Source organism: Bufo bufo, chromosome 1 (assembly GCF_905171765.1).
Source record: "Bufo bufo chromosome 1, aBufBuf1.1, whole genome shotgun sequence".
NCBI lineage: Eukaryota > Metazoa > Chordata > Amphibia > Anura > Bufonidae > Bufo > Bufo bufo.
This window is the reverse complement of record NC_053389.1, coordinates 377998081-378014539: the sequence shown is the minus strand read 5'-3', so window position 1 is coordinate 378014539 and position 16459 is coordinate 377998081. Positions and strand designations below refer to the sequence as shown.

At 44.5% G+C, this 16459-nt stretch overlaps 1 protein-coding gene across 1 annotated transcript in view; it reads left to right on the top strand.

The window, feature by feature from the left end:
- Positions 1 to 16021, top strand: part of LOC120977274 (solute carrier family 22 member 5-like) — a 142038-nt gene extending 126017 nt beyond the window's left edge. The window contains exons 7-10 of the mRNA XM_040405132.1: positions 8847 to 9061; positions 9836 to 10018; positions 10867 to 11002; positions 15070 to 16021. Of these exons, the coding sequence (XP_040261066.1) occupies positions 8847 to 9061; positions 9836 to 10018; positions 10867 to 11002; positions 15070 to 15160 (625 nt within the window). The 3' untranslated portion in view covers positions 15161 to 16021. The remainder of the gene's footprint in view (positions 1 to 8846; positions 9062 to 9835; positions 10019 to 10866; positions 11003 to 15069) is intronic.
- The last annotated feature ends 438 nt before the right edge of the window (positions 16022 to 16459 follow it).

The following is a 16459-nucleotide window of genomic DNA, read 5'->3' as shown; positions in this document are numbered from 1 at the left end:
CACACCGAAGGTGGTGATCAGTTTGGAGCCAGGGGGGCAGAAGACGCCGGACAGGTGAGTATAAAAAAGAAAAGGAATGAGCAATTGGTCCTAACGTGTTCCCCTCCTTCCAGTACCCCCCCACCCTCCCGGTCCCCACAGAGCTGGCCCCTCCAGGAGGTTGTTATTGGCGGGGAGGGGGGTGGGGGCGACAGGACTTGGTGGGGGCGTCCATTTTCCAGCTTCTTTTATGATCGACGTGTTGGCTCTGGGCGGGGCCACTGATAATTGAGGCCCCGGCTTCTTTGCGGCCTACTTTCCCGGCCGGCGTCTTAGTTCGGCTGGGGATGCAGCACTATGCAATTCTGGTGACCGGGGAAGGGGGGTGGGGGACAGAGGCTGCTAGGGCCTGTGCTGAGGGCCAGAATCATTTTGGGGGCGGGGCTTGTTCTCCCCACTCCCATGTCGGCAGCTGAGCTGGGTCTGAGTTGTGCTGGCTCCACCCACTTCCGCTTTTTAAAGGCTCATCGGGTCATGCTGCGTGGAGGGATACAGGCTGGGTTTGAACTGTTTCTCCCTTCTTACAGGGTCTAACCTTCCCCTTCTTCCCAGACCCCAGGCCCCGAAGCAGGTGGTCCCTTCTGTGCGCCATTTTGCTTCTGCGTCATGTTGCGCAAAATTTCTATCCCCTCAGTCAAACTCCCTCTGCTTTGCATGTGCTGCTTCGCCATCAAGTGGCTTGGCCCCGGACCCAATGGTCCCTGCTGCCCAGCCTATGGTAGAACCGGAGTGAGTGCGTTCCCTGTCTCGGGTGGTACAGGATGTCTCCAATACCAACAAAGCCATTGTGGAAATATTGGGGAGTTTGTTGGCAAGGCAGTCCTCTGACCGGGATCAGGGGGTCTCCCGTTTCCTCGGTCTCCGACGTGTCCTAAGTGGAAGAGTCATGTTCTGAGGAGAGAGGGTCAGATGAGGATGTTGTCTCAACTGAGGGTCAGTTGTCCAAACTGTCCTCCATGGTGGACAATCTTATTACAGCAGTTATTGAGACGTTGCAGGTTGAGGACCCCGCACCTTCATCTGCCAGCTTAGTTTTTTCCTTTAGAAGGTCCCGACGCTCGCACAAGTGTTTCCCCAACCACCAAGAGTTTGATTCCTCTCTTGCCAAGGAGTGGAATTTTCCTGATAGACGATTTGCTTTGCCAAAACGCTTAAACGTCCTTTATCCATTTCCGGAGGATTTGACGAAGAAATGGTCGTCCTCACCTATAGTGGACCCGCCAGTTTCCCTCTTGGCTAAGCATACTACCTTGCCAATGGCGGATGGGGCTTCTTTCTCGGATATCAGAGATAAGAAATTGGAAGCATTTGCAAAGTCGTCCTTTGAGGCAGTGGGCACAGCACTGCAGCCCGTATTTGCCTCTACATGGGTGAGCAAGGCTATGGGGGAGTGGGCGAATAATTTACATCAGGGTCTCGACTCGGAGTCTCCTCGGGGGAACTAGAAGATATGGCCCTGCAGCTCTCTCATGCCAGTGCGTATATTTGTGAAGAATCTTTGGAGGCAGCCAGGCTTATGGCTCGCTTGTCAGCCCTGTTGGTGGCTATTCCATGTTGATGGCCTAACAAACTTCTGTACATAGTCTTCTATCACCTCGCTGGGGCTTGTCGTCTTGATCTCACCATTACATGCAGACTGGTTGATAATTTGCTTTTCAGGACCTACACCTGGACCAATTAACAGTCTCATTGGCCCTCTTAGACCCACCATTTCTCTCAGATGTCTCCAGGACATCAATTGGCTGAACATCACTTCCAGAACATAGTACTGCACTACAACAGGCATATTACTCTTTTGCCTGTATGAGGACACCCTCTGACCTGTCACCGCTGTACCTTGTGAACCAGGGTCACAAAGTACATCCTCCCAATATTGGTCATGCTGCCCTAAACCTTCTAGTTGGTCTTGCCCAACGTTGGCAGCACAATAATCCTTTACCTTTTCTGCATTTGTCTCATCTTTCTCTTGTACGCTCTCCTGGGACATTACCCTCAATTCATCTCCATGCTGGGTACATGCTATAACCTGCAGGCTACTCAGCAGATCAGAACAGTGGGGTTCTTCCCCAATATCAGGCATATCGCCTATGAACCTCCCCTCTACATGAGGCTGTTGACCTTTCTCTCTGGAAGGTCCATCTTCTGTTCTCTCTCCATCACTATCACACAGCTCATCACCCTGGGCTACTTCAGCAATTCCAGAGAGACATTCAGTCATTAACTCTCTCACTACTGACCGTGCTGAGCCTCTATCCTCACTTTTATTTTTATTATTCACTCTTTAAAATACATATACTACTTGGGAACTCGCTTTAAAATTCCTCAGGGAGATCAGGGTTCGGGAACAACGGGCTAAATGAGGGCTTCAGATTTGCCTCATTTATATAAAATAACCCAATATGGCACTTTTCAATTCCGATAATAGTTTCGATTCAGTATGTTCATATAAGAAAAAGGGAACGATCGTTTAAGGGGGGCTTTATTTTTCATATAAAAAGGTTAATTACCTTATATCCTATACAAAACTTACCAAGGCAGGTGGGTCTTCCTCTTGTGGGTGTTCTGTCCGTGGGAGGAGATGCCCTAATAGAGATATCTGTAAATATAAACAAAAATAAAATAAATAACTAATAATAAATGAAAAACAATAAAAAATAACAAAACAATAACAATAAAAACTAAAAATGATAGTATTTAAATATATAGGGTGCTTCACAGCAATCACTATCGCTAATGGATGTAGATCTAAATCCATAATGGAATAAGAGGGGGGACAAGAGACCCAAATGATAATGCATGCGCAAATACAAGTAGTACAATAGTGGCCTTTAAGTACCAACCACACAACAAGATAGAGGCCGAGATATGTGAACATGTCCCCAAGTGACAGCATTAGTACACGGATGGGAGACCCACCAGAGGGTGTCAGTCTAGGCAAGACACAGGCGTACGGCAATGAGGTGGAAGCTTGAATCCATAAGTGCCGACGTCCACACTGAGATGGGACCCCCAAGTGAGAAATTTTCTAAGTGCGGGCGCAAGCGCAGGAGATTGATCGACTGGAATATTTTCAAAGTGCTGACGCATGCGCGTTTGAACCTCATCGAAAGGATGGTGATATAGTTGAGCGCAAGCGCAAAGAAAAGAAATACAGTCCAATACCGTGTAAGTACTGGCGCATGCGCGATACAATAACCTGACCGACATCACAGACCTCATCGTAGTGACGCTGTTAGAGTGCGCCCTGAACTGGTAATCTATTGGCCGAGATGCTGTCCATCATCGGAAAGAAACACAGAGATTGGACGAACTGACCCCACCTGCTGGAACCGAGGAGTTAAAGCCCGATCCCCGCCCCCACACGCAGTGCCTGCATATCATCCCCTGAAGACGCATAGTAAACGGCAAAACATGTAGGGATGCAGGAACCTAGTTTTTAGTTCAGGGATATAAGGCAGGGACCCCACAGTGGGAAATTGTATTGAGATAGTGTTAGATACAGAGACACTTGCAGGCCCGGAGACTCGAGGGGTGGCTCATATCCCGCCCTGTGGAGTCCAATGTGAACATATATCATATAATAAATCGCCTTTTTTCTCTGGAACTCCCGGCACATTACCAGCACCTTGGACCTTTACAACGTGTCCACTCAGCATTAAAGACTTTCTCTCCAGGGCCAACTGCAGTTGCGCCTCCAAAGCCTCTCACTCTGCATCAACCTTTGCCAATTCACTTTGGATGTAACCTATCGCAGTGGCCATTTCTTCCTGCTGCTGTATGCGCCACAACCGCCAGGCGTATTCCTCCATGAGACCCATGGCATCAGACTTTTCAGCAACAAGTCCACTTTATCAGAGACCACAGCCTCCAGGTGTCTCTCTCTCTAGACAAACTCGGTCACATTTATTTTGCACCGCAGACGTCACAGTCTCATCAGCAGAGATCACAGTCTCTTTAAATTGGGCTTCTAGCCCTTTAAGCTCCAACACAGCAATTCCTTGCAAACACAGCTTTTCCACAACAGGCTTCTGGCCCTTTAAGCTCTAACACCCAGCTTCACGTTTTTTATGCCCACATCCTCCACCATATGTGACAACCCGGGGGTCACTTAGCTCTCCAGGATTGCCGTCTTGTCCGCCTAGACGGTTGGCACACCTCAAGAAGCCACTCCAACACTGCAGATTTGGGTGCAAACTGGCCACGGCCAGCTTTATTATCACTTTTACAGCAGACCAAAACATAAAACCTTGGCCGTCTGGCCACTGACTATACAGAAGTTCTCCCTCTCTATCGGGATCTGGGTCTACCACCTAGCTCCCCAAAACACAGCAGTGCTTACCCCACACAGGGTTAGAGGGTCCTGGCTCCCACAGGCCTTGGCACAGCCTGCTCCTTCCTCAGACAGTAAGCCCTGATTGAGGAGCTCAGCCCCCAGCTGACTGCTAATTACATTCATTACCAGTCTAGCTGCTGCAGACAGTGGGAAAAACTATTTTCCCAGACTTTTTTTCTCACCCAGCTTCCTCTGGGTGAGGTACACCATTTTAATCAGAATCAAAACATGTAGAGTGATGAGGCGGCACTGCAAACGTATCCAAGCCAGCTCAGAAGTGGAATCTGTGCAGTTCAGTCAGGAAACACCATTCAGTGGTGCTCTGCTATCAACATGAGAGTTCACAGTAAATGATGCAGTAATAGGAGAAGAAAATGATAGCGGCACTCACCCGGTGTGTTGCAAATAGTTTCTTTAATCCTTAGGAAATGCGAGCTGTGGCAAGAAGGTTTGCTGTGTCTGTCAGTGTAGTGTCCAGATCATGGAGGCGCTACCAGGAGACAGGCCAGTACATCAGGAGACGTGGAGGAGGCCGTAGGAGGGCAACAACCCAGCAGCAGGACCGCAACCTCCGCCTTTGTGCAAGGAGGAACAGGAGGAGCACTGCCAGAGCCCTGCAAAATGACCTCTAGCAGGCCACAAATGTGCATGTGTCTGCTCAAACGGTCAGAAACTGACTCCATGAGGGTGATATGAGGGCCCGACGTCCACAGGTGGGGGTTGTGCTTACAGCCCAACACCGTGCAGGACGTTTGGCATTTGCCAGAGAACACCAAGATTGGCAAATTCGCCACTGGCGCCCTGTGCTCTTCACAGATGAAAGCAGGTTCACACTGAGCACATGTGACAGACGTGACAGAGCCTTGAGACGCCGTGGAGAACGTTCTGCTGCCTGCAACATCCTCCAGCATGACCGGTTTGGCATTGAGTCAGTAATGGTGTGGGGTGGCATTTCTTTGGAGGGCCGCACAGCCCTCCATGTGCTCGCCAGAGGTAGCCTGACTGCCATTAGGTACCGAGATGAGATCCTCAGACCCCTTGTGAGACCATATGCTGGTGCTGTTGGCCCTGGGTTCCTCCTAATGCAAGACAATGCTAGACCTCATGTGGCTGGAGTGTGTCAGCAGTTCGTGCAAGACAAAGGCATTGATGCTATGGACTGGCCCGCCCGTTCCCCAGACCTGAATCCAATTGAGCACATCTGGGACATCATGTCTCGCTCTATCCACCAACGTCACGTTGCACCACAGACTGTCCAGGAGTTGGCAGATGCTTTAGTCCAGGTCTGGGAGGAGATCCCTCAGGAGACCGTCCGCCACCTCATCAGGAGCATGCACAGGCGTTGTAGGGAGGTCATACAGGCACGTGGAGGCCACACACACTACTGAGCCTCATTTTGACTTGTTTTAAGGGCATTACATCAAAGTTGGATCAGCCTGTAGTGTGTTTTTCCACTTTAATTTTGAGGGTGACTCCAAATCCAGACCTCCACGGGTTGAAAATTAGATTTCCATTTTTTTATTTTTGTGTGATTTTGTTGTCAGCACATTCAACTATGTAAAGAACAAAGTATTTCAGAAGAATATTTAATGAATTCAGGATGACATCTAGGATGTGTTATTTCTGTGTTCCCTTTATTTTTTTGAGCAGTGTATATATAATCACATAATATATATAGACATGCATATACTTACGGTGGCATATATGCATATATATACACTTACCTAAAGAATTATTAGGAACACCATACTAATACGTTGTTGGACCCCCTTTTGCCTTCAGAACTGCCTTAATTCTACGTGGCATTGATTCAACAAGGTGCTGATAGCATTCTTTAGAAATGTTGGCCCATATTGATAGGATAGTATCTTGCAGTTGATGGAGATTTGAGGGATGCACATCCAGGGCACAAAGCTCCTATTCCACCACATCCCAAAGATGCTCTATTGGGTTGAGATCTGGTGACTGTGGGGGCCATTTTAGTACAGTGAACTCATTGTCATGTTCAAGAAACCAATTTGAAATGATTCGAGCTTTGTGACATGGTGCATTATCCTGCTGGAAGTAGCCATCAGAGGATGGATACATGTTCTCATTCTGTTTACGCCAAATTCGGACTCTACCATTTGAATGTCTCAACAGAAATCGAGACTCATCAGACCAGGGAACATTTTTCCAGTCTTCAACAGTCCAATTTTGATGAGCTCGTGCAAATTGTAGCCTCTTTTTCCTATTTGTAGTGGAGATGAGTGGTACCCGGTGGGGTCTTCTGCTGTTGTAGCTCATCCGCCTCAAGGTTGTGCGTGTTGTGGCTTCACAAATGCTTTGCTGCATACCTCGGTTGTAACGAGTGGTTATTTCAGTCAACGTTGCTCTTCTATCAGCTTGAATCAGTCGGCCCATTCTCCTCTGACCTCTAGCATCCACAAGGCATTTTTGCCCACAGGACTGCCGCATACTGGATGTTTTTCCCTTTTCACACCATTCTTTGTAAACCCTAGAAATGGTTGTGCGTGAAAATCCCAGTAACTGAGCAGATTGTGAAATACTCAGACCGGCCCGTCTGGCACCAACAACCATGCCACGCTCAAAATTGCTTAAATCACCTTTCTTTCCTATTCTGACATTCAGTTTGGAGTTCAGAAGATTGTCTTGACCAGGACCACACCCTTAAATGCATTGAAGCAACTGACATGTACTTGGTTGACTAGATAATTGCATAATGAGAAATAGAACAGTATATATATATATATATATATATATATATATACATATAATAGACAAACTGGGCCCATACATATGCAGGGGACATGTGTATGTGTTATACCACCTCTCTCTACAAAGCCCTACTTTAGTTAGTGCGAGCGGCATCAGCTGTCTCCTGTTCAGTTTTCCCTGCCGCGTCTCTTGTCTTTCCTGCAGTCGGGCATGGACTTGGGACTAGCTCTCAGCTCCATCAAAGGACAGGTTTTGGCTCTCTCTATTCTTCTTCAGCGGAATTTGGCTTTCCTCTCGGCGTTTCAGACTTTTCTGAAGGGTAAAGTGGTCCTTCGCCCTGTTCAGTCCTTCCTTCCGAAGGTGGTGTCGGCATTCCATCTAAATGAGGAGATTATTCTTCCTTCATTTTGTCCGGACTAGTCTCATCCTCGGGAGAGGTCCCATCACACTCTGGATTTCAGTACGGGCCGTTCGCGTCTATCTAACGCAGAAGGCATCTTTCCGGTGGACAGATTTCCTGTTTGTGATTCCAGAAGGGCTGAGACGAGGGCTGGCAGAGTCAAAGATTTCCATTTCCCAATGGATTCGTATGGCCATTGTGGAAGCGTACCGCGTTAAGGACCGGGCTCCGCCTTTCCGGGTGACTGCTCATTCGGCTTGGGCAGTGGGGGCCTCTTGGGCGTTGCATCACGGGGCTTCGGCCCTTCAGGTATGCAAGGCAGCAACCTGGTCGTCTTTGCACACCTTTTCCAAGTTTTACAGGGTGCACACCTTCGCGTCTGCTGGGGCGTAGAGTTTTGCAGACAACGGTTCTCTGATTGACAGGAGGGTTTCTTGTTTTGCCCACCCTTGGGGACTGCTCTGTAGCGTCCCATGGTCAAGCCTGTGTCCCCCAATGATACGGATGAGAAAACTAGATTTTTGTACTTAACGTAAAATCAGTTTCTCTTCCGTTCATTGCGGGACACAGCTCCCACCCATTCTTTTGTTTTTGGGCCTGTGTGGTTCTGGGTTTGTACATAGTGTGATTTTGTATGTTACTTCTCCTACTGCTTTTGCACTAACTGATTTAGCTTAGTCCCTGTAGGAAGAGTATAGTTGAAGGGGAGGAGCTTACACTTTTTGTGCTTAGTGTCCGCCTCCTAGCGGCAACAGCTATACCCATGGTCAAGCCTGTGTCTCTCCCCCCCCCCCCTTCCCCAATGAACGTAAGAGAAACAGATTTTACGGTAAGTGCAAAAATCTAGTTTTTGAGGACTTTTTTAAAAGACTAGCTTATCAAACACCAGTAGTAGGGTTCATGCACACGACCATATGTATTTTGCCGAATGGAACAGCTGGCCCCTAATAGAACAGTCCTATCCTTGTCCGTAATGCGGACAATAATAGGACATGTTCTATTTTTCTGTGGAACAGACATACGGAATGCACACGGAGTAACTTCCCTTTTTTTTGCGGACCGTTTGAAATGAATGGTTCCGCATATGGTCCGGAAAAAACAGAACAGACGCGGAAAGAAAATACCTTTTTGTGTGCATGAGCCCTTAGTGAATCTGCCCTATAGAGTTTCTGTACACTCCAAGGAGGGCTGATCAGAGCCAAAGGCTCACAGCATTCAGATGAACACTTCTGTCCCTTATTTTTATACTTTATCAAGAAAAATTTTAGGACTTGAAGAAAATAGAAGTATCTCATGTCCTCTGCTGCTGTCTTTTGCTGGACTTGACTAAGAGCTACATGTGTTTTATTTCTGCAGGATGATAATATCTGTAGGATATTTTGGCTTGTCACTTAATACTCCTAATTTACACGGTGACCCGTATTTGAACTGCTTCCTGTCCGCTATCATTGAAGTCCCTGCTTATATCATAGCCTGGTTGCTGCTCCGAAACTTCTCCAGAAGATACTCTACAGCAAGCACATTGTTTCTTGGAGGAGTTGTGCTACTTTTCATACAACTTGTACCTCAACGTAAGAGTTCTGTTCCCCTTTATCTCATCATTTTTGTTTTGTGTAAATTTGTGTCCCTGAAAGTGAATATTCTGTTAGGCTAGCTTAGATTCTATTGTATTAGTCTTTAGTCTAACTGATTGCTTGGTGTTGGCGACTTGAAAGGGTGTTCCCACCATAGATATGTATGTCATATCCCACCTCTGGGACCCACACTGATCTCCAGAATAAGGGCTCTGTAATTTCCCCTTGGTGAGATGGCAGTCGCATCCAGGCAGAGAATGGATGGAAAGTTGGCCATGCATATTCTTGTCTGTTTTCATTCACCTCTATGGGAGTCATGAAAACAGCCAAGTGTGAAAGCCTCGCCAGGTGGAACAGGGGTTAAGTTATGTCCCTTTAAGATGTCTTTCCATATGAGCAATCTTACCTGACTCCTCCATAAACATGCACACTGGGCTAAGAGCTGCTGCTGCCAGATATTTCTGCCTATCCTTCTACTCCAAACTCCAGCCATTAATTTCAATGTAACACTAATCTATTGTTATTGTTTTCTGAACTCAAAGAAGAAGAATCTTATTGCACATCTTGTCATTGATGTGGTTATTGTCATGGGTGGGGTAGAAAATATGTTTGTAGCTCCCAGGCCCCAGAATAATCTGCTGGGAACAGTCAGAGTAATAATGTGTTTGTTCTTCGAAAACCTCGTACTTTGGAGAAGTCATTTGATATGGATGCCATATGTTCTTGATCTTCCTGAACCAGTGAGAATGAGTGGCATCTGTTTTATTGCAGATCTGAATATTCTATCTATAGTGTTGGTCATGCTTGGGAAGTTTGGAATCACATCTGCGTTCTCCATCGTTTATGTGTACACTGCTGAGCTGTACCCTACAGTCGTCAGAAACATGGGAGTTGGAGCCAGTTCTATGGCTTCCAGATTGGGCAGCATTTTATCCCCATATTTTGTTTACCTTGGTAAGTCCTATCATTTTATGTTACAGGATATAATGAAACATTGAATGTGAATATGGGAAAAGTAATTTATTACCCATTGGAAAAAACAGACAAATGGCGGATGTAAGATGTGACATTTTATTTTGAAAAATGTAGTGAAAACATAAGCCGACAAACACAATACAGTGGCGCTCTGCAGACATAAGATGAGCATTGGAGTAATTTTTTATTGCATTACTTCTATACTATTGTATTTTACATTTAGATTAATTTGTGGAAGCCAGCCTGCCATGACAGGATAACCTTATGCAGATGACTACACTAACATTATACTTGTGCAATTGCACATCCAAAGTTAAAGCGATGTTCGTCTTCTTTCACACTCGCGTTTTGGCTTTCCGTTTTGAGATCCGTTCAGGGCTCTCACAAGCGGTCCAAAACGGATCAGTTTGCATTCTAATGCATTCTGAATGGAATAGGATCCGCTCAGAATGCCTCAGTTTGCATCAGTTCAGTCTCCATTCCTTCTAATGAAACTGAGCCAAACACTGACAGAATCTGGCACAATAGAAAACGGATCCGTCCTCCATTGACTTTCAGTGGTGTTCAAGACGGATCCGTCTTGGCTATGTTAAAGATAATACAAACGGATCCGTTCTGAACGGATGCAGACGGTGGTATTATCTGAACGGATAGTTGAATGCAGCAGGGACTGGGAATTGATGAAAGGATGGACTAAAGAGGAGGGCCAGGTACCATAACTGTACCTTTCCTAAAGCAGAACCGCGGGGTCACTGTAGTTATGTTCATTCGTTCATTCAACTTGCAGAACTTACCATGTGTCTATTTAACATTTCTTCCTTCTTTAGGTGCCTATGACAAACATTTGCCTTTTGTCCTGATGGGCAGTCTCACAGTTCTTGTGGGTATTTTTACCTTGTTTCTCCCAGAAACCCTTGGTATGCCTCTGCCAGACACAATTGAGGAGATGCTAAGAGTAAAAGGGTAAGCGTCTTTTTTTTTTTTTATATGTTCTCACCACATATCAGTGCTGTGGTTGTGTATATACAGTTGCAAGAAAAAGTATGTGAACCCTTTGGAATGATATGGGTTTCTGCACAAATTGGTCATAAAATGTGATCTGATCTTCAGCTAAGTCACAACAATAGACAATCACAGGCTGCTTAAGCTAATAACAGACAAATAATTAAATGTTACCATGTTTTTATTGAACACACCATGTAAACATTCACAGTTAGGTGGAAAAGGTATGTGAACCCATAGACTAATGACATCTCCAAGAGCTAATTGAAGTGAGGTGTAAGCCAACTGGAGTCCAATCAATGCGATGAGATTAGTGGTGTTGGTTACAGCTGCCCTGCCCTATAAAAAACACATACCAGTTCTGGGTTTGCTTTTCACAAGAAGCATTGACTGATGTGAATGATGCCTCGCACAAAAGAGCTCTCAGAAGACCTACGATTAAGAATTGTTGACTTGCATAAAGCTGGAAAGGGTTATAAAGTATCTCCAAAAGCCTTGCTGTTCATCAGTTCACGGTAAGACAAATTGTCTATAAATGGAGAAAGTTCAGCACTGCTGCTACTCTCCCTAGGAGTGGCCGTCCTGTAAAGATGACTGCAAGAGCACAGCGCAGACTGATCAATGAGGTGAAGAAGAATCCTAGAGTGCCAGCTAAAGACTTACAAAAGTCTCTGGCATATGCTAACATCCCTGTTAGCGAATCTACGATATGTAAAACACTAAACAAGAATGGATTTCATGGGAGGATACCACAGAGGAGGCCACTGCTGTCCAAAAAAAACATTGCTGCACATTTACAGTTTGCACAAGAGCACCTGGATGTTCCACAGCAGTACTGGCAAAATATTGTGTGGACAGATGAAACCAAAGTTGAGTTGTTTGGAACAAACACACAACACTATGTGTGGAAAAAGAGGCACAGCACACCAACATCAAAAACTAATCCCAAATGTGAAGTATGGTGGTGGGGGCATCATGGTTTGGGTCTGCTTTGCTGCGGATTGCCATCATGTAAGGAAAAATAAATTACCAAGTTTATCAAGAAATTTTGCAGGAGAACTTAAGGCCATCTGTCCACCAGCTGAAGCTCAACAGAAGATGGGTGTTTCAACAGGACAACGACCCCAAGCATAGAAGTAAATAAACAACAGAATGGCTTAAACAGAAGAAAATACGCCTTCTGGAGTGGCCAAGTCAGAGTCATGACCTCAAGAAAGCGATTCACACCAGACATCCCAAGAATTATTGCTGAACTGAAACAGTTCTGTAAAGAGTAATGGTCAAGAATTACTCCTGACCGTTGTGCACGTCTGATCTGCAACTACAGGAAACGTTTGGTTGAAGTTATTGCTGCCAAAGGAGGTTCAACCAGTTATTAAATCCAAGGGTTCACATACTTTTTCCACCTGCACTGTGAATGTTTTACATGGTGTGTTCAATAAAAACATGGTAACATTTAATTCTTTGTGTTATTAGTTTAAGCAGGCTGTGATTGTCTATTGTTGTGACTTAGATGAAGATCAGATCACATTTTATGACCAATTTGTGCAGAAATCCATATAATTACTTTTTCTTGCAACTGTACATTTTCCACTAATTACATAGGTAACGTATTAATAAAATAAAAAAAAGACTCAAATCTATTAAAATCAACCTGTTAGGGTCCATTCACACGTCCGTTTTGGTGTTCCGCATCCTTTCCGATTAAAAAACGGAACGTTATGCGGATCCATTCATTTTCAATGGAATCCGCAAATATTCGGACAGCACTCATGGTGCTCTCCGATTCCGTGATTCCATTCCGTTCCGTGGGTTCCGTTATTCGGATCCTGGAAAAAAATATACCCTGTCCTACTATTTTTCCGATTTTGCGTTCCGTCATCCCATTCTAGTCAATAGATCCGTCAAAAATGCAGAAGACATGCTAAAAGCATCCTCATGTCATCCAGATTTTCGGATCCGCAAAAAACAGGAACGTTTATCTGGAAAGGTAAAAATACTGACGTGTGAATGCACCCTTATACTGACAAACACCAATTGATTAAGGGCCCAATACAATAGCTGCCGGTAATCCCTAGCTCTACCATACATATGCATACTTGGCTTTGCTGAGTGTTTTTTTTTTGTTTTTGTTTTTTGTGGGGAGAGGGAGTCAAGCTACTGCTGGTCTGTGGCAGTAGCTTATCTCCTGTTGGAACATAGAATTGAGCTTGTTGAATAGCCTTGCTTTCCCTGACATCTGCCTTTGGGGGAGACTCTGGTTAATATGTTCCATAGCCATAACTGTTTGGACATTATTTTCTCTATAATTAGGATAATTATATTTTATCCTCAACCTGTATATGTTACTTATAATAGGGTTTCCATTAGAGAGGAGCATTTGGGTCCGATTCGGCCAAATTGGTGCAGAATTCAGTTTGGGTCCGAAAAGATTTGTCCCAAATTGAAAGTGCCTTGGAAAATAAGACTATTATCTAAACCCCCACCACCACTCTCTCTCTCCCCATGGAGCCCATTAAAATAATAAAAAGGGAAACTCACCTTTTGAATTCAATCCAGTGCTCCGACTCTGTCATTTCTGCCGGGCTGCAGCCCTGATGTAATGCCTACTGTACGTGACCAATGCAGCCAATCAGTGAACTTGATTGCAGCAATATACAGGGTGACACTGCTGCAGCCATAGAAGAGAGTGGGGCACGGGATCGGAGCGGGCTCCAGAAAGTGAATTTAAATTTTGTTATCATTTTAAATGCCTCCCTGCAGTTTTGCCCCCTCAGAAATTGGAGCTTCATGTTGGTGTGAAATTTGTCAAATTTGCCATTTAAAACATCAAACTTGTTTGCATCACTTACTGCCAAGCCCCCATCATTGTATAGGAGTACCAGGACAATGACCCAAATGTTATATACTGAGATCGCTAAACCTTGCATACTTTAAGGATTTGCTACGTCACATGGAATAGGTTAAAGAAGCACTCCCACAAAAAAAAATATATTCTCTGACCTGTTAGAAAGGTACATGATGTAGTCTGTAGTGAAGGTAATCTTCTTACCAGTCACTGTATTTGTGAGTTATCCCCTCCCTTCTTATCTTCAGCTGTGTCATGTGACAAACACTTTGACTCTTCAAATAACACAGCATCTTATGTGTGGACAGGAAGCCAGTTTTTCTATGTATTCCTATCTGAACCACAATGTCCATCTTATAGGAATCAATAGAGATGTAACTGACTTCCTGTCCTGTGTCAGTTGGAGATCAGAGTGCTGGTCACCTGACACACCTGAGGATCAGAAGGGAGGTTAAATCTCACAAATAGTCACTGGTAAAATTATCTTCAATACAATTTACATCATGTACCTTTCTAACAGGTCAGAGAATACCATTTTTTGTGGGAGTGCTACTTTAATAAATAATCCAGATGAGGTATGATGAGGTTAAAACATCAGCCTTCTGTTGGAAGATATTGACATCCTACAGACCAGGGTATAAACTGGAAACTCATAATACCAACTTGCAAATCATTTGATGTGCAGCTTCATCTCACCCCACACCATGGAAACTTTTGGACTTATTCCAGTGGTCTGGGTGGGACACATTCAGTACATTCTTTCACACTGCATCCAACTCATACAATGTTATAATAATACTGTCTGTTATCTGGAATATCAACTTTCCCGTGTGAATTTTGTAATCTACTCAGTTTCTAAAATCTATATTTTGTTTCCACATTTGGAGTTTTGTAACCTTGCATGTCCTCCTACCCTTCTCCTCATTCACGAGTTTCTCTTCCCTGATATTCCTCTATTCTCCTGTGAATTCCAATCATTTTACCCTGTGCATGCCACTTGTGAATTAAATCTCCTTCTGCCTCTCCCACACTTGCAAGTCTTCATTACATCAATCTCCTTTGTTCACATGGCCTTCGTCATCGGTCATTATTGAAAACTAACTCATACATTTAGGAGAGGCAACTGCAGCCACCATGTCCAGCAGTATAACAAACTATATTACTATTTCCCTCTTTCCAGATTCAAATATAAGAAAGGACTTAAAAAAGGATTTAATCTTCAGAAGCAGGGTCATGGAAATCTGAAGGTTCTTTCAAATACTGCATTATAGGCATCCAAGATCCCTATAGACTGACAGACCCTATCTATTACGGTCATCAGCCCATGGTTGTAGAGACTATTCGACAGACTTTATGAAGGACACACCTGACAAAGCAATGCTGAATTCAGTAACTGGATCCTTTTCCACAACTGGGCTGTCATTGATAGACTACTGAAAATGAATTAAAGGTTTGGACAGCCTGGACCTCCTATATATTGTGTCTGATAAAGAATCTGCTAATGAAGGCAATATTGCTGTGCTGTGGAGTTTTCCTTGCAGTACTATTGGCACTGGATATTATTTTGCCTACTCCGTGGACATGAAGCGATGCAGGGGTAAAATTTTGAAGATTTATGTCATCCACTGGTAATACTTTTATAGGCAGGACAGTTTTCTATAGTGTTTCCAAAAATATGATATTATGCTTTATCTATTAACTGCATATTTGCCAAGGACCCTACCGGCACCTTTCTGTGTTTCATTTAGAGATGTCAGACATGTCTATGCACAGAAGAGATCTACATTCCAATACAGTCGTAGGACACACTTATGAAATGGTAATATTATTATGACCAGAGTGTACTAACAGATTTCAAAGTCATCAAAGCTAAATTGTCACAATATCATTCTGTGGTCAACAATTCAATTCAATGACGTCCGGAAGAAGAATCTGAGTAACTGATTCATTCTTAACCTATATATTGTATAAAATAGATATTCTTATATTATACTAGTCATTTTTAGACATCACTTGTCACTTGGAAGCCAGGATATTTTATTAGCATATATGCACTGAAACCACTGGTTAGATTTTTGTATGCTGCTAAGAATGAGCTTTGTGCCACCTTAAGTAACTACATTGTCTTCATAGTAACAAGTATATTTTTATTAGGAGTTCAGACATGCAAACCGTGAACACCAACTATACAGATTTCACAATATCATAAGTTAAAGAGGACCTTTCCCCGATTATTACACTATGAACTAACTATACAGACATGTAGAGCGGCGCCCGGGGATCTCACTGCACTTACTATTATCCCCGGGCGCCGCTCCGTTCTCCTGCTATGCCCTCCGGTATCTTCGGTCACTAAGTTATGGTAGGCGGAGTCTGCCCTTGTTCTTCTGTAGCGCTGGCCAATCGCATTGCAGAGCTCACAGCCTGGGAGAAAATAACCTCCCAGGCTGTGAGCTCTGCGCTGCGATTGGCCAGCACTAGAGCAGAACAAGGGCAGACTCCGCCTACCATAACTTAGTGACTGGACTCTCCGCCTACTATTACTTAGTGAGCGGAGATACCGGAGGGCA